Source organism: Sorex fumeus, unplaced genomic scaffold, assembly GCF_029834395.1.
Source record: "Sorex fumeus unplaced genomic scaffold, SorFum_2.1 ptg000051l, whole genome shotgun sequence".
NCBI classification, from domain to species: domain Eukaryota; kingdom Metazoa; phylum Chordata; class Mammalia; order Eulipotyphla; family Soricidae; genus Sorex; species Sorex fumeus.
The window spans coordinates 37,169,453-37,188,702 of record NW_026606108.1 but is presented as its reverse complement, the minus strand read 5'-3'; the positions used below and the strand labels follow the sequence as shown (position 1 = coordinate 37,188,702).

At 39.9% G+C, this 19,250-nt stretch overlaps 1 protein-coding gene across 1 annotated transcript in view; it reads right to left on the bottom strand.

Moving 5' to 3' along the window:
* Positions 1–16,636, bottom strand: part of PKD2L2 (polycystin 2 like 2, transient receptor potential cation channel) — a 50,675-nt gene extending 34,039 nt beyond the window's left edge. The window contains exons 1-4 of the mRNA XM_056124678.1: positions 16,606–16,636; positions 15,728–15,826; positions 12,243–12,376; positions 9,144–9,400 (exon numbers count right to left, since the gene is read on the bottom strand). Of these exons, the coding sequence (XP_055980653.1) occupies positions 9,144–9,400; positions 12,243–12,376; positions 15,728–15,826; positions 16,606–16,636 (521 nt within the window). The remainder of the gene's footprint in view (positions 1–9,143; positions 9,401–12,242; positions 12,377–15,727; positions 15,827–16,605) is intronic.
* Positions 16,637–19,250: the final 2,614 nt, after the last annotated feature.

Genomic DNA, 19,250 nt, shown 5'->3' with positions numbered 1-19,250 from the left:
GTTTGATTAATGTTACCTCATATGGTCTCCTATGCCCCACCAGGAATGAGCCTTGAGCTGTGCTAGGTGTAGTCCCAAAACAAAACCAAAAAAACCCTCAAAACAAAAGTGGTATTAAATTCATAATTATTTTCAAGCATGATGAGTTAAGTATTAAATTAGAAGGATTAATATTTAGTATTTTCATTTTTAGATGCTTATTGTGAGCAGCACATTGGACTATATACGATGAGAAAACAAAATTAGACCTATCTGTTACCTCAGGAAACTTAGCATCTTGAAAATTGTTTTCCTTTAACATATTGTCTGTTGTCTTATGAGATGGTCAATCTTTAAAAACTCCAGGTTTAATTTTTTTTTCAATTTTTGGTCCACCCAGCAATACTCAGGATTCTGTTCCAGGGACCACTCCTGGTGATACTTGAGGGACCATATGTGGTGCCATGAATTTTTCTTCTTATTTTGTTTTGGGGTCACACATGACTATACCTGGCTATGCTCAAGCTTACTCTTGGCTTTGTGTTCAGGGGTCACTCCTGGAGGGCTCAGGACTATTTGAGGTAATGGAGATCAAACCCAGGTCAGCCTTGTGTAAGGCAAGTGCCTTGCCAGCTGTACTATCTCTTTAATCCTTACGGTGATGGCAGGAATTGAAGTGGGATTGGCAGCATGCAAAGCAAGTGCCATAACCCTTGTACTATCTCTCTGACCCTTATACTCCATGTTTGATCCCTGATAAATATGGTCCCTTGAGCACTACCAGGTGTGACCCAAATAGGTAAACAAAAGGTATTAGCTTAATTTCATATACCATTAATTAATGCCCAATAAACTAAAATTTTGTTATAATATTGAGTACTACCAGGTGTGACTAAAAGAGGTAAACAAAAGTTGTTAGCTTGAAGAAAACTTGTGACCACATTCAGGAGGCCTGAAGGGTACCAGCTAGAAGAAATCCCAATAAAAATACCCCAAGACACATCCTGATCAAAATGACCAAAACTTTAGACAGAGACAAAATTCTGAAAGCAGCAAGATCGAAGAAAGAAATCTCTTACAAAGGAGCATCCTTAAAATTCACAGCTGATTTTTCTGATGAAACCCTCATGGCCCGAAAACAGTGGTGGGACATAGTGAAAAAACTCAATGAAATAAATGCCTCTCCAAAAATACTTTACCCAGCGAGATTCTCATTCATAATAGAAGGAACAACACACAGTTTCACAGACAAACAACAGCTCAGAAACTTCATAGACTCAAAACCATGGTTAAAAGAACAACTAAATGGGCTACTTTAAGGCAAGACAGGCTCCTCAAATACACCTAATTTCAACAGAACAATGGGACAAAATCCCATAACAATAATCTCTTTCAATGTCAATGGGCTAAATGCACCAATTAAAAGACATAGAGTGGCAGAATGGATTAGAAAATTGAACCCAACATTCTGCTGCCTGCAAGAAACACATCTCAACAGTCAAAGCAAACACAGACTCAGAGTCAAAGGCTGGAAAACAATCCTACAGGCAAATAGCTCCCATAAAAAAGCTGGGGTAGCCATCCTAATATCAGACCACATCAATTTCAGAGTGAAGAAGGTCATAAGAGACAGTGAAGGCCATTTCTTATTGATCAAAGGATCTGTACAACAGGAAGAACTTACAATAATAAATATATGCACCTAATGAGAGACCAGCAAAGTACTTAAAACAACTACTCATAGAATTGGAAAAAAACATCAATAGCAACACAATACTAGTGGGAGACTTCAACACTGCTTTGTCACCTATTGATAAATCAACCAGACTCAAGCTTAGCAAGGACATACTTCATCTGAGGGAAACAATGGAAGAAAGGGACTTAGTAGATATATACAGGACATTTCATCCTCAAAAAGCTGAACACACATTCTTCTCAAGTGTACATGGAACATTCTCTAAGAGAGACCACATGCTGAGCCACAAAACATACTTCCATAAAATTAAGAAGATGGAGATTGTATCAACAATCTTCTCAGACCACAATGCGCTTAAATTAGAAGTAAATCACACACAAAAACAGACAACTAAATCAAACACCTGGAAATTAAACAGTGAGCTATTGAACAATGAGTGGCTTAGAAAGGAAATAAAAGAGGAAATCAAAAGATCCCTAGAAACAAATGAAAATGAAGACACGAGTTACCAAAACTTATGGGACACAGCAAAAGCTATCTTAAGAGGAAAGTTTATAGCTCTACAAGCATTCCTCAGAAAGGAGGAGCGAGCCCACATAAATAAACTAACCTCACAGCTTAAGAGCTTGGAGAAGGAACAACAAAAGGTGCACAACCCGAACAGGAGGAAGGAAATAATAAAACTCAGAGCAGAGATTAACGAGATTGAAACCAAAAAAACAATCCGAAAGATCAATAAAACCAAGAGCTGGTTCTTCGAGAAAATTAACAAGATCGATATGCCTCTAGCAAAACTCACAAAGAAAGGGAGAGAGAAAACCCTAATAAACTGAATCAGAAATGAAAAAGGGGTCATTACAACAGAAACTACTGAAATTCAAAGGATCCTCAGGGAGTACTTTGAGAAGCTTTATGCCATGGAACATCAAAACCTCGAGGAAATGGATAAATTCCTAGACTCCTACAGACTCCCAAGGCTGAACCAAGAAGACCTGGAATACCTGAACAGACCTATCACTACCAAGGAAATCGAAATGGTAATAAAAAGTCTCCCCAAGCACAAAAGTCCTGGCCCGGACGGATTCACTAGTGAATTCTTCCAAATCTTTGAAGAGGACTTACTCCCAATCCTCTTTAAGCTTTTCCAAGAAATTGAAATGTCAAAAACACTTTCGAACAGTTTCTACGAAGCAAATATCACACTGATACCAAAAGCAGACAGAGATACCACAAAGAAAGAGAATTACAGGCCGATATCCCTGATGAACACAGATGCAAAGATCCTCAACAAACTACTAGCAAATAGAATCCAACTACTCATCAAAAAGATCATACACCATGACCAAGTAGGATTCATCCCAGGGATGCAAGGATGGTTTGATGTTCGGAAATCAATCAACATAATTCATCATATCAACAAAAGAAAAGATAAAAAGCATATGACCATATCAGTAGATGCAGAGAAAGCGTTTGACAAGATCCAGCACCCCTTTATAATGAAAACCCTAGCCAAAATGGGGATAGAGGGAACTTTCCTCAACATAGTTAAAGCCATCTACCACAAGCCTACAGCAAACATCATCCTCAATGGGGAAAAACTGAGAGCCTTCCCTCTAAGATCAGGGATGAGAAAAGGATGCTCACTCTCTCCACTGCTGTTCAATACAGTACTGGAAGTACTTGTAATAGCAATTAGGCAAGAACAAGATATTAAGGGCATTCAGGTAGGAAAGGAAGAAATCAAGCTCTCACTATTCGCAGATGATATGATTCTACACTTAGAGAACCCAATAACCTCCACCAAAAAACTCCTAGAAACAATAGACTTGTATAGTAAAGTTGCAGGCTAGAAAATCAATACCCAAAAGTCCATGGCTTTCCTATACGCAAACAGTGAGAGAGAGGAAAGCTACATGAAAAAAAACAATCCCATTCACAATTGTGCCCCAGAAAATCAAGTACCTAGGAATCAGCTTAACTAAGGAAGTAAAGGACCTGTACAAAGAAAACTACAAAACGCTACTTCAGGAAATAAAAGAGGACATGAGGAAATGGAAAGATATCCCCTGCTCATGGGTCGGGAGACTTAACATTGTCAAAATGGCAATACTACCGAAAGCATTGTATAAATTCAATGCAATCCCTATAAGGATACCCATGAAATTCTTCAAAGAAATGGAGCAAACACTCCTGAAATTTATATGGAACAATAAGCCCCCACGAATAGCTAAAGCAATTCTTGGGAAAAAGAAAATGGGAGGAACCAACCTCCCTAACTGCAAGCTCTACTACAAAGCAGTAATAATTAAAACAGCATGGTACTGGAACAAAGTGAGAACTGCAGACCAATGGAACAGGGTTGAATACACTGACATCTCCCCTCAATCATATGATCATCTAATCTTTGATAAAGGTGCAAGTAATGTGAAGTGGAGTAAGGAAAGCCTCTTTAACAAATTCTGCTGGCATCACTGGACGGCTACATGCAAAAAAATGGGCTCAGAACTCTGCCTAACACCATGTACAAAAGTAAGATCAAAATGGATTAAAGACCTCAACATCAGACCAGAAACCATAAGGTACATTGAAGACAAAGTTGGCAAAACCCTCCATGACATTGAGGCTAATGGTATTTTCCAAGATGCCACGCCACTGGCCGAGCAAGTGAAAACAGAGATAGATAGATGGGACTATCTTAAACTAAGAAGGTTCTGCACCTCCAAAGAAACAGTGATCAAAATACAAAGACAGTCTACAGAATGGGAAAGGATATTCGCCGAATACACATCTGACAAGGGGTTGATATCAAGGATATACAAAGTACTGGTTGAACTCCACAAGAAGAAAGCATCCAACCCCATCCAAAAATGGGGCAATGAAATGAACAGAAACTTTCTCAAAGAAGAAATCCGAATGGCAAAAAAGCACATGAGAAAATGCTCTACATCATTAATCATCAGGGAGATGCAGATCAAAACCACAATGAGATACCATCTCACACCTCAGAGACTGGCCCACATTCAAAAGAACAAAAGCAACCGATGCTGGCGTGGATGTGGCGAGAAAGGGACACTCCTTCACTGTTGGTGGGAATGCCGACTAGTTCAGCCCTTTTGGAAAACAGTATGGACGTTTCTCAAAAAATTAGAAATTGAGCTCCCATTTGACCCAGCAATAGCACTCCTGGGAATATATCCCAGAGAGGCAAAAATGTATAGTCGAAGTGACATCTGCACTTGTTTGTTCATTGCAGCACTCTTTACAATAGCCAGAAACTGGAAGAAACCTGAGTGCCCAAGAACAGATTACTGGTTAAAGAAACTTTGGTACATCTACACAATGGAGTACTATGTAGCTCTTAGAAAAGATGAAGTCATGAAATTTACATACAAGTGGTACAATATGGTAAGTATCATGCTAAGCGAAATGTGTCAGAAAGAGAGGGATAGACATAGAAAGATTGCATTCATCTGGGGGATATAAAGTAACAAAATATGAGATTAATACACAAGAATAGCTGAGATCAACACCAGGAGGATTACTCCATAGCTTAGAGGCCAGCTGGGTATTCTAGGGGAAAGGGCAGTTCAGATAGAGAAGGGATCACCAAATAAAGGGTGTTTGGAGGATCCTCCCAGGAGGGGAGATGCATGTTGAAAGTAGACTATAGACTGAACATGTTTGCCACTCAATGCCTCTTTTGCAGAGCACAACACCCAAAAGGAGAGAGAGAACAAAAGGGAATGCCCTGCCACAGAGGCAGGGTGGGATGGGGGGGATGGGGGGGAGGGATGTTATCCATGGTGGTGGAAAATGGGCACTGGTGGAGGAATGGGTATTTGATCATTGTATAACCGAAACCCAAGCACAAAAATTTGTAAATCTACAACTGTACCTCATGGTGTTTCACTAATAAGAAAAAAAAAGTTGTTAGCTTAATTTCATATACCATTAATGTCCAATAAACTAAAACTTTGTTATAATATCTTTATTGTTATATAGGGATCTTATTTTAATGAAAATAGATAAATCAAAGTAGAATATATATAGCTAACTTAAGTTTTCCATGTTTTCTAGTTTTAACTTTATGGGATTAAAAAAACAATGTTTTAATTCCGCATTTCACTTCTATTCAGTATTCCTGAAAGAGATTTCAACAGCTACTTGACCTTCTGTCAAAAGCTTTTTCCACTTAGAAGTCCATAGTCTCTCTTGAACACGTATTCCTCTCTTTCTCTCTCACACACACTTACCTAAAATTACTTTGCTTCACTAAAAAAAAAAGTTATTCAAAGAAGCCATTATCCAATTCATTTTTCTATTACACTCCTACATGTATTTTGTGTGTCTCTCAGAGAAGTGAAACCACTTAAGATAAATATTCTTATTTAAGAAAAGTTGTTACATTTTTTAGTGTTTTCCATAATTTAAAAACTGAATTTATTACAAAATGTGTATACCAATCTTCTTCTGGCTGCCACTTTTATTATTTATTTTGGTTTGGGGCCACACTCAGCAGGGACTACTCCTGGCAGGGCTCAGGGGACTAAATGGGGTGCTGAGGATTGAATCTGGGTTGGCTGTGTGCAAGGCAACCATATAATTATAAATTATAATATATTTGCTCAAGCGGGCCCAGTAACGTCTCCATTGGAGACTTTGTTGTTACTGTGTTTGGCATATCGAATACTCTCGGTAGCTTGCCAGGCTCTCTGAGAGGGGCGGAGGAATCGAACTCGGGTCGGCCATGTTGGCCGCTTGTAAGGCGAACGCCCTACCCGCTGTGCTATCGATTTGCCTGCTGTACTATTGTTCTGGCCCCTGGATTCCAATTTTTAAATAACTGTTTTCTCTTTGGGTTTTTGGGCCATACTTGACAGTGCTCAGGGCTTACTCCTGACTCTTGGTGGTACTCAGAGGACAATAAGTGGTGTTGGGGATCAAACTGGTGTTGGCGGCATGTAAAGTAAGTAACCTCTGTACTATCTCTTTAGTCTCAAGCAAGTTTAAAAAAAGTTTTAAATGAATATTACCTGGTAGATATCACAGACTATTTTAGTTGTTAAGGATGATAGGTATTACAGTTCTCAAACCATGATGTTTTGGCATTTAATTTTTCTTAGTTGTTGAGACTTTGGAGTATTAGATACAAAGCACTTAGTCTTATGATTTCAATTTATTTTTAGTCACACCCGGTGGTGCTCAGTGCTTACTCTTGGCTCCGTGCTAAGGATTCACTCCTGGCAATGCTCAGGAACCATATGAGATGCTGAGGATCGAATCCTGGTGAGCTGCATACAAGACAAGCACTCCACCCACTGTACTGTCCTTAAGATTCCAATATAAAATAGATTGTTAAATCCCTGATTTCTCTTACAACTTTTGGAGGGGGTTTTGAGCCATACATAGTAGAGCTTAGGAATAAGTCCTAACTCTGTGGTCAGGGATGTCTCCTGGTGGGGCTCAGGGTACCATATGTAGTGTTGGGGAGCGAACCAAAGTTGGCCTTATACAAAGCAAGCACCTAAATCCCTTAAGTATGAATTTATTAGATTATAAAAATTACACAAACACTTTCTTACTTCAAGAATACCCAAAAACTAATACCAAGAAAAGATAAGTTAACAAAACCTATAAAATAAAGATTATATACTGGGAGAATGGGGAAGGTTAATCAACAAAGGAAACACTGAGCTGGAGACCATGGGTGCTGGGGATCGAACCATATGCAAGGCAAGTGTCTTACCTATTGTACTGTCTCTCCAGCCCCCTGTATCATTTTATGCTACATTTTGGGAAAGATTTGTTCTTTTCTTAGTAGGTTCCAAAAAGTAATGATACGAACTGTTTCTGTGTCTGTGCTTTGGGTTTTCACATTTTCAAATGTTAAGTGGGACTCTGTGCCAGGCTGTTTTCACTCAGGGCACCCAAGAGGGGGGAGGGTGAGAGCCCTTCCTGCTCCAAGGGACCCAGCCCCAGCAGCTGACCTCCACAACCCAACCATGGCCACGCTCTAGGCTGCTTTCCGGACCGTGCAGAAGATGTCATAAGACACTTCCTACCCATTTTCCATAATTACCACAACATGTTTGATGGAGTTCAGACAGTAGGCAACAAATCATAGACAGAAATATATATATATATATATATATATATATATATTTCATATATATATGGCATTTGCAGCCGTGCGACCTCTTATTGTCTAATTCTCGCTCTCAGAGAGTATCTACTGAGGCAGGCTACTGAGAGTATCTTTCCCAAATATGTGCCTGACTGGGAACACCTGTAAAGGTGATTAAAGGCAGTCCCCAAAGACTCCATCCCTCTCAGAGAGCCCGGCAAGCTACCGAGAGTGTCCTGCCACAGGGCAGAACCTGGCAAGCTATCTGTGGCATACTTGATATGCCAAAAACAGTAAGAATTATTTGGTCCTTATTCCCCTTACCCTGAAAGAGCCCCCAATTTGCCATCGGGCTACACTAGCACGTGACAGGGATGAATGGAGATGCTACTGGCGCCCGCTCGAGCAAATTGATGAACAATGGGGGTGATAGTGATACATATATGTATATATATATATATTTATATGCCTCTCGAAGAGCCCAGCAAGCTACCAAGAGTATCCTGCCCACACGGGCAGAGCCTGACAAGCTCTTCATGGTGTATTTGATATGCCAAATTCAGTAACTATAACAGGTCTCATTCCCCTGACCTTGAAAGAGCCTCCAATCATTCGGAAAGACGAGTAAGGAGAGGCTGCTAAAATCTCAGGGCTGGGACGAATAGAGCTGTTACTGGTGCCCACTCGAGTAAATCAATGAACAACAGGATGACAGTGATAACAGTGACAGTGAAGTGTAGATATGAGCTTGACAATAATAATCTCCTGGGGAAACAGTGGTCAAGATAGCTCTGGCAGGTACAGTCAGACATAGTGCCTGTATAGCATAACTTTCCCCTTTTTACTATTAGCAGCAACAATAAAATATCAGTGAAGTAACCAGTGACACTTCTTGGGATCTCAAGAAGTATATAGGATATGTTGGAATCTGACCAGAGGTAGAAAAGTGTATTTATTGAATATTGTAAAACCAAAAATGAAAGCTTTGCTTCATCTTTTGCACTCTATATACTACAAACAAAAAAGGGGAGGAAAACACTTTCCAGTTTTAGGTAAGCAAAATAAGTTCATGCATTTTCTTTTTTGTGTGTGTGGGGAGGAAGGGGACCCATACCTGCAGTGTTCAGGGCTTAATATTGGCTCTGCACTCAGGGATCACTTCTAGTGGGGCTTGGGGGCCATATGAAGTGATGGGGATCAAACCCAGGTCAGCCGTGTGCAAGGCAAATGTCCTATCCTTTGTTCTATTGCTCTGACATGCTCCTATTTCAAACACTACCATTCATTTGCGCAAATTTAAAAGAAGCTGCTAGAAAAATTGGCGTTTAATTTTATAGTACTTACTCTGGATCAAGTTTAAGGCCAAATTCAGTTATGTCTTCATTATAAGAAGTGTATCTGTCATAACATTCATTCATCAAAGACCGAAAGGATGGGTAGACCAAGCATGTGTTGTTGCGGACTTTTAGTTGACGTACTCTGGGGACTCCTAAAAGTATGTTTTCATAGTAGATACGACTGCTGTTCTTTAAGTCGTACAACTTCTGGTTATTGTACCATGCATCCCAGTACAGACCTTCCAAAAGGGGTCCTTCCATAAACTTTGCATAGAAAGATACATATTAAGGGAAAAAATATTTTCATGTCAATTATTTGTCAGAATCTGTATTTATGCTTATGTTATCTATAAAAGCATAAGCCTGATTTTGAGGATGATATGAAAACTAAATTGTTGATGACACGACCATTATGATGATGATATTGATGTCTTGGGGGATTTTTTTTTTCTGGGGGATTTGAGCCAGCAATGCTCAGGGCCCCCTCCTGGCTCTGCTCAGGAGTCACTCTTGATCATGCTCAGGGGACCACGTGGTGCCAGAGACTGAACCCAGGACTCCTATATGTAATTAGCCTGTTAAGCTATTTATTTTTGCCCCAAATTTAATGTTAATGGAGATGGTTAGCATTTGCTGAGTACTCATGATGTACTAGGTCTTGCTCATTATAAGTATGAATTTAAATTGATTACCTGTTTTGTCCTAAGAGAATGAAATTTGCTTATGTAGATTTCTTCAAAAATGCCCGAGTTAATCATGTAAATTTATTTTAAAAACAATTTTAAGTAAAATTACACAGAACTAGAGCATTACTATTGAGGAATATGCTAAAGAGCTAAAAATATCAGAAAGAATTAATTTTAGTTTCATACTTATATAAGATAAATTGAAAACTGTGCCCCAAAACATGAATATCAGAGCTAATCAAAGCCACAAATCATGACTTTACCTCAAAATTGATTGTGCCTCTCACCCCCTCAATTCTTGCAATAGTGACTACTACTCCTGGTTTTGCCCCCTTGCCCATTTCCTCTTAGAAAACCCAAGCCCAGGGTTCATTTCCTGGTTTTGTCTTCTCATTTATTGCCTATTGACAAAGATGGTACAGTTATAAAAAAAAAAACAGGGACAGTCCCATTTCTTTCAGGGAAAATATTTGCTCATTCTTTCTTCCACTAGGCCTGCCAGTGGTAGCAAATGATTATAGGTCATATACTTCACCTCACACACTTCTGCCATCACCCTCAGGAAGTGATCTTGTAGCACTGAAAAGTTCCTAACACTGGGCTAGGGATGCTGCTCAGTGATAGAACATCTTTCTGCTTTGCACATGTGGACCTTGATACAGTCTCTACATACACACAGACACACACACAGACACACACACACACTCACACTCACACACACAAACAGAGAGAGAGAGAGAGAGAGAAGCTTAAAATATCTCATGACATTCATTCTGTTTCCAATTCAGTTTCACCTTTTCGTCTTCATCTTCTGTAAGTCTATATGCAAACATAGTTCCCTTATAGCTTACTTACAGTGTTGGACTAGAGAGGAATAGGAATATGTGTTAACAGCACATATTCTTTTTTTTTAGTTTGATTTTATTAGAATACAAAAAGGAAGTCTTGGATAAGTTAGAATAAAAAAGAACACACTATGGTTTTAATCAACTCATTCAGGAAGATGAAATAAAGTTCAGTCTCAATAGTTTTTTAGGAACACAGAATATTTCACCACTCTGTATAACTATTGAACAGAATAAATATTTTTGTAAATAGGCTGATAATAGGCATCTTATATAAGTATGAAACTAAAATTAATTCTTTCTGATATTCTTAGCTCTTTAGCATATTCCTCAATAGTAACGTTCTAGTTCTGTGTAATTTTACTTAATATTGTTTTTAAAATAAATTTACATGATTAACTCGGCATTTTTGAAGAAATCTACATAAGCAAACATGTACAATAATAAAAGCACATCCTGTAATAAAGGAACAGCACATATTCTTTGTTCTTCCTAGAATGCCCTTTATTGCTCATCCTTGAAAACTCAACTCAATGTCATCAACTTTGGAAAGCTTTCCCTCTTACCTGTAAGCTCCAAGGTTTGTAAAGTTGGATATTTGAAAAACTGCTGCTCTCTTAATTGTTCTTCCCTCATAATATATCTTGCTAAGTTTAATGTAATAGAAAAAACAAGTCTGTGCCAGGATAGGGATATGGCTTAGTGGTAAAGTATATGTTTTGCAGGCAGGAGACATGGGTCTGATTCTAGACACTGGGAAAAAGGGACTTTATCTTTTGTCATTAAAAGCACTAGAAAATGTATTTTTATAAGTACTCTATTATATTTGTATATTACCAAAGCACACAGTATACATGATTATATACCCAAACTATATACATTACACTTCATTAGCAAAAGGAATTTTTGTTGTTTTGGGGCCACATTTGGCAATGCTCAGGGTCTACTTCTAGCTTTTTCCTAGTGGTAGGAAGAGACCTTTTGGTGGGGATGGAACCCAGAGGCCCAGCATGCATAGCAGGCACTCCAACCCTTTGAGCCATCTCTCTGGCCCATATTTAGGAATTTTTAAGAGTAGCTTTTACTACCTACTTTAATAGAAATTTTACTACATAATTAGAAACTAACTTTGGGTCCTAATAACCTAGTTTAGAAAGAAACCTATTGTTTTCTTTTTCCATTTTGGCATCTGGGCCACACCTTATGCTCTGTGCTTGAGAGACCATATGGGGTGCCGATGTTGAACCCTGGCTGGCTGCGTGCAAGTCAAGGACCATACCTGCTATACTATCTCTCCAGTACACAGGTCTCTTGTTTTTCAAGTGCAATGTTGAAAATAATGTAAACATTAAAAATATAATTAAAATGTTAAAAATATAATACAGAGAGCACACTAAGAACATAGGTTCTCAATAAACTCACTGGTTGGCTGATACTAATACTTCTAAAGAAATTGTGTTCATTTCTTTTTACTTAAAACATCAAAAAAACACATTTTGTATGCCTGCTATGCCAAGGCTTTTAAAATATAAAACCCAAAGCTATTTTATGGATAATAGCCATATAATACCTTACCTTCCAAAAATCAGTTATGCTGCGAATAGACTTAAAGCTGGTTCTTTCTTCACCAGGCACAGAAGTGTCCAAAAACAAAGATGACATAACTTTGTTTAAGTAATACATATGTGGATTTACCATTCCAAAAGTTACTAAGGAGAAGAATTATAGTTTTAAAATTTAAACCCTATTTATAAGGATTAAGACTATATTTATAATTTGTTCCCAACTGTTTTAAATATCCAACTGTTTTAAATATACAACTTTACCTAATAAAAAAGTAATAACAGTAACTATTAAAATAGAAATATACAAACCAGGAAGTTTCCTAAAACTCTGTTGAGTTAGGCTGGCATACATTATAGTTTTAGTTTTACAAAAATCATATAACCAATATACATAGTACCCCACTGTTTCCTGTAAGTTAGTTTTTTCTCTGTTGAGAGTCGCAAAATTTGAGTAGTTGAGGCTAAGAATTTTTGCGAGGTGGTAGGACCACATCCAGCCCTGCTCAGGGGTTGCTCCTGGCTCTGTGCTGAGGATCACTATTGGTGATGCATGGGATAAAACTGGATCAACTGCACACAAGGCAAACACTTATTCCTTTCCTGTCCAAGGTTATTAATATATAATGGTTTGAATCTCAGCCCATAAGGCTATCATTTTTTCCCCTCATAGTTTTTTTTTCATGAAAAGTGAGAGAATGCATGTGGAACATTATAATCTGCATTTGGGGCTGGAGAGATAGTGCATACTTCACATGTGGAAGGTCCAGTTTCAAATCCTGGTACCCATGGTTCACTGAGCTCTGTCAAGAGCTATCTACATGCACTACTGAGGATGGCCACCTAAATGAAAGCAAACAAAACCCATTTCGGCACATGGTAAGATGTAAAACAATTTTAGGGGCTGGAGTTATAGCACAGCGGGTAGGGCATTTGCCTTGCATGCGGCCAACACGGGTTTGATTCCCAGCATCCCATATGGTTCCCTGAGCACCTCCAGGAGTAATTTCTGAGTGCAGAACCTGAGCATCGCTGGGTGTGACCCAAAAAGCCAAAAAAAAAAAAAGATGTGAAACAATTTTAACTAAACTAGTAAGTAAGTAAGTAAGTAAAGGCCCTCCCGTTGATCGTCGATTTGCTTGAGCGGGCCCAGTAACGTCTCCATTGGAGACTTTGTTGTTACTGTGTCTGGCATATCGAATACTCTCGGTAGCTTGCCGGGCTCTCCGAGAGGGGCGGAGGAATCGAACTCGGGTCGGCCATGTTGGCCGCTTGTAAGGCGAATGCCCTACCCGCTGTGCTATCGCTCCAGCCCAGCTAAACTATTAACTAAAATTAAAATTGTTCTTTATTCTCTTCAGGAGTGAAAGGGTGAGTTTTGCAGGGAGAAGTAACAGACCAAATTTATCTTTATTTTTCTACTAAAAGCTCATTAGCTTTTAAAAAACATTTATCACCACCATTCCATGACAGACATTATAAAACTATGCCTTTCTTTTGCATGTGATGAGGCGGCTCCTAAATAGTACACAGGAGCCACATAGCTCCTCCAGGAAATTCTCAGTCAACTAGTTTTCTGGCTCAGTGTGAGGCCCCAGGATGTGGTACTGCTCTGGCCTTGTGGTCCTGGGGATTACTGAACCACCCTGACAGTGCTTGTGGACCTCTGGAGCTGCACCCTGTGATACTCGGGGGGAGGGAGGAAGGAGGGCGCATGTGGTGCTGGGGACAGAACTGGATGCAAGATAAGGGTTTTAACCCCTGTATTCTCTCTCTCTCTCCCCACCCACCTAGACCATTTTTTTAATGGTGTATATTACTTCACTAGATATGCTTAAATATTACATTCTTGGTTGCTGGAATTGTTTTCAATTCTTCCTAATTACAGAAAGACTTTTGTTTTGGGACACACTTGGTTGTGCTTGGGGTCTACTTCCAGCTCTCTGATGGTGGGTTATTTCTAGTAATGCTTGGGCAACCATGTGGTGCAGGAATGGAACCTGGGCCTGTTGCATGCAAAACATGAAACCAATCTATTGAGTGCTCTCTCTGGCTCTAAAAGGCTTTATTTGGTGTGTGTGTGTGTGCGGGTGTGTGTAGGAGGTTGGGTAACACTGGGTAGTGCTCAGGGCTTATTCCTGGCTCTGTGCTCAGAGATCACTCCTGGTGGGACTCAGATGACCATATGTAATGCCAGAAATTGAACTGGTGTTGTCTGCATGTACAGCAAATGCTTTAACTCTTGCAACATCTCTGTGGCCCCAAAAGACACTTAAAAATCCTTGACAGTTTTATGATCTTTTACTATTTTTTTATTCCCCAAATAATCTTTAATAACTTATAAACCAGTCAAAGGTTTATAAATTCATCATTCGTCTATAGGAGTGCCTTTGGTTTTTTAAGTCAAGATCTGACTGAAACCCATTCATACAATACCAATTAATTAGTTAACTGATGACATAACAATGGTAAGTAGAACATACCATATGTTAGGACAGTGAGTTTACATATAGTGTATTTCAAGCTCGCTAGAGATAAAAACTCTTTAATAATAATGTTCAGAGAGTCTCAACACATATATAGGAAGAATGCAGGTGGAGATGTTTTCTGGGTCTTCTTTAAACACCTAAAATAATTTATACTTTTTTATACCTTTTATGACTTGGTGTTAGCATATCTTAGTATTAACTGTGCAACAGTCAGGGGAAAAGAAAAAAGCAGACACCGAGATTAGCTTGTTGGCTTCTTTTATAGTTTGACTTATACAACTGACTTATAATACATTTACTTGGCTCTAAAAAAAATCAAGTTAGAATACTCAAGGAAATGAATATATTCAAGATAGAACTACCAAGTCAAAGAATTCTATCAGGTTTTGTTTTGGGGACAGCATTGGTCATGGAGGGTGGAGGCAGTTGTGTTCAGAGGACAAAATATGAACTCTAAGTCCTTTAAGCCATCTTGCTGGACTCCTTTTTGTTGTTACAGTGCTGGGATGGAACCCAGGACCTCACATATGCAAGGCAAGTGCTCCACCCCGGGATCATCTCCCCACCTCATCACCATTGTCGTTAAAACTTTTCATTATATCTATGACCTAAAGTTTTGTTCCTTAAGAATTATCAATAATAATAATAAAAACAATTAACAATAGTGTCAACCTAAGCAGACTTAAAATGTTTATGATGTGGGGCCAGATAGAGAGGTACACAGGTAAGGTGTGTTCCCCTTGCACTCAGTCGCTTTGGTTCAAACCCCCATACCCTATATAGTCCTCCAGCCACCACTGAGCAGAGCCAGAAGTAATCCCTGAGCACATGGCGACAGACATGCGAGCCAGGTGTGGACACCACAAAAAAACAAAAACAGTCTAAGATGTGACAAAAAATTTTAACAATCTGAAAAACTATAGGTTTATGAAGACATTTTTCATCTCTCCATACTTTCATCTCTATGTCCTAGTTCAAACAGCATCTTCATCTACATGTGGATACTTACATATGCATAAATTTATTAAAAAAATTAAGTAGAGTAATAATTCCCGAAGTGTAGTTCTAATTTCTTCTTCCTTTCTGTAATGCAGATTATGTGGAGGTCCTGTTAGATATTAAAACAGTAGTTTTCCTTACATCATGCAATACATATTGTATGTAAGTAACAGTTGGAAAAACAGTAACATTTAGCTGTTACATTGATGGATGCTCCAATACCTTCTTATGACTATTTAATTCTAATCTTTTGTTTGTTTTGGGGCCACACCTGTTAAGTGCCCTGAGATTATTCCCAGCTTTTGTGTTTTAGAGGGTGACGCTGGGGGCTCCAACTAGAGCTTTCTGTGTGTGAAGCACATGCTCAGTCTACAAGCTATTTCTGGCCCTTAAGTCAAATTTTTATGAATAAGGAAAAAAAATCTCCATATTTTGCGGGGTGTGAGGGGGGAACAGGTTAAGTCATTTTATGGCCTGTATCAGTGAATATACACGGATGAAGTTCCTAACACGGCGCCAGCCCTTGTCTGATCATGAAAGAGCAAGACATAAAAGCGAACCACCCCTCCCCCCCCACTTCCCCTCGTGTCTGTCCCCACTTTTCCCACCAGTCAAAACTGCAGTTTGGGATTCTGCAGAAGGGGAAAACTGAGCAATTTGTCAAGTTAAGGCTCTTCACATTGACAAAGGGCTCCTGAGATGGACCATTCGTCTAGCAGGTGACGGGAATCTCAGGCGAGGGGGACAGTGTCAGGTCCGCCCAAGGCTTCAGTTTTCCCATCTGTCAACCGGGCACCCGGAGGGCCTGTCTGACCCAGGAGACACGTCCACCTTCCAGGGAATCTGGCCTTGCTAGACCCGCCCTGCCCCGCCCCGCCCGGTCCTCACCGCCGACTCGCCAACGGGATGCTTCAGACATGGCGGACCCGGACGATCACGACGCCCTTTTAAAACCGCAGCTGTGCCTGCGCCTGCGCAGTCGCCCTGCAGCGTGGCTGTGCTCCGCTCCGCGCCTGCGCAAATCTTCCACCTCCTGGGTGCGTGTGCGCAAGGAGAACCTTCCGGAAGGACTTAGGACTTCTTCGAGGCTGGTTCTGCTGCCCCAGGAAGGGCCGACTTCCTCAGGAACAGTTGCTCTTGGGCACGTGGTCAGTCACAAGAAAATGTCCCCAAACACTGTCTTCTCTGATAAATTTTGCTACATTTATTGGCTTATTTCACGTCCTCACACACACTCTTGAGAGGTAAGTGTTTTGACCTCGTTTTATGTCTTTCAAAAGAAACATGAATGTCTTAAAAAGACATTTAATTTTGTAAATTTTGGGTTTGTTGTTGTTGTTGTCGTTTGGTTGGTTGGATTTTGACCACAGTCAGCAGTGCTCAGGGCTTACTCCTGGCTCTGTACCCAGAGATCACAGCCGGGGGGGGGCGGGGGGCGGGGGCTTGGAGCACCATATGGGGTGCTGCAGCTCGAACCCGGGCCTGCCGTGTACAAGGCAGGTGCTTTACCCCCTGTGCTCTCTCTCTCTCTCTGGCACATTAAAAGTACATTTTAAGAAAGCGAGAAGTCCTTTCACTTGCCCAAGTTCCAAGACTTTTGGGGTGACATTGCAGTATGCTCACATGAGCCCCCCCCCACCCCACCCCCATGCTACGGCAAAAATTGGTGGTTGTGATTATTATACTTGGAAGGTAGTGGCATGGGCTATGGGCCATGTCCCTGCCGCTGAAATTGGTTGTTGTTAAGGGGCACTCTTGCTGGAAAAGCTTCCGGTTCTCTTTCCACTATATAAACGTGACTGAAGTTTAAGTTAAAAGGCTTACAGAAAAAAATAAAACCCCAAAACAAAACAAACAAACAAAAAAAAACTAAACCGTGGACGTTATGCAGAAAGGGAAGGCCAGCCTTTGTCCTTGAATCCAGAACTCTAGTTGGCCCAGAAGCTTTGCAGAGTCTAGAAGTCTTTAAAATCAGGTAAAGGGGCTGGAGAGATAGCACAGTGGGTAGGGCGTTTGCCTTGCACGCGGCCAACCTGGCTTTGATTCCCAGCATCACATATGGTCCCCCGAGTACCGCCAGGAGTAATCCTTGTGCATCGCAGGAGTGACCCAGAAAGAAAAAAGAAAAACAAAAAACAAAAAACCAGGTAAAGAAAAGACCAAACAATTCTTGTAACCACCTGTAGAAAACAAATTATTTCACAATTCCTTTTCAGCAGGTCTGATTTTGGGGTGTAAACTCTAAATAATAATGGTGCATTTTTTTCGAAATAGTGAATCTAATCAAAGTAGATAGAGTGTTAACTAGAACTCATCTGCCTCTCAGGCCTTGGGAGGGTTGGAGGGGAGGTATATTGGGGTTCTTGGTGGTGAAAAAATAAGCACTGGTGAAGGGAAATGTGTTTGATGATTGCATGACCGAGACTTAAACTTCAAAGCTTTGTAACTTTTCCCACAGTGATTCAATTAACAAAATAAATAAATAAATAAAAAGAAAAGACCAAACAAAGTTTTTTTTTCCTTAAATTTTTACTAGTGAAACACCATGAGGTACAGTTGTAGACTTACAAATTTTTGTGCTTGGGTTTCAGTTATACAATGATCGAATACCCATCCCTCTACCAGTGCCCATTCTCCACCACCACTGATCCCATTATCCCTCCCACCCTCCATCCCCCCATCCCAGCCTACCTCTGTGGCAGGGCATTCCCTTTTGTTATCTCTCTCCTTTTGAGTGCTGTCGTTTGCAAAAGAGACATTGAGTGGCAATAATGTTCGAAGACCAAACAAATTTGGCTGTAAATTAAGGTGATGGAAAGCCTGAAGGGATTCTAAAACAGGACAGGACAGTCATTCTGGTTTTTTTTTTTTTTAAATATAGGAGTACTGCTATTTATTCAGCCACTGATTAACTGATTGAATTGGGCATGAACTCCACCTTACTTTTTTTTTCATAATTTTATTTGTTTATTTTTCTTATATTTATTTATTGAATCACGTCATTCTGTTTTGAAGAGGGGAAATTATAGAACCCAATTCAGAGGCTCCTTGCAGCCCACAAAGAAAACCATCAAGCTGTTTTAAAATTAAAAAATGAAGTCCTCAGTCTTAACCTTTAGTTGTCCTATCTCATATATCTTTAGTGCAGCTGAATAAATATAATAACAGAAAAAAAAAGTCACTTTTGTCATTTCCCAGAGTGAAGTTGATAAACAGTGTCTTATGAGCAGATAAATAGCAAAATGAGGCTGCATAGCAGTGACAATCAAAGGCCACCAAGGAAAAAAGGAATAAGAATGACTTAGCAACTTTTTAGCTAAAGAGTAGTTCATCACTAATCATCAGGGAGATGCAGATCAAAACAACAATGAGATATCATCTTACACCATAAAGATTGGCCCACATCCAAAAGAACAAAAGCAGCTGGTGTTGGCACCTGGTGGGGAGAAAGGAACTCTCCTTCACTGCTGGTGGGAATGCCGACTGGTTCAACCCTTTTGGAAAATAGTGTGGATGAGTCTCGAAAAATTAGA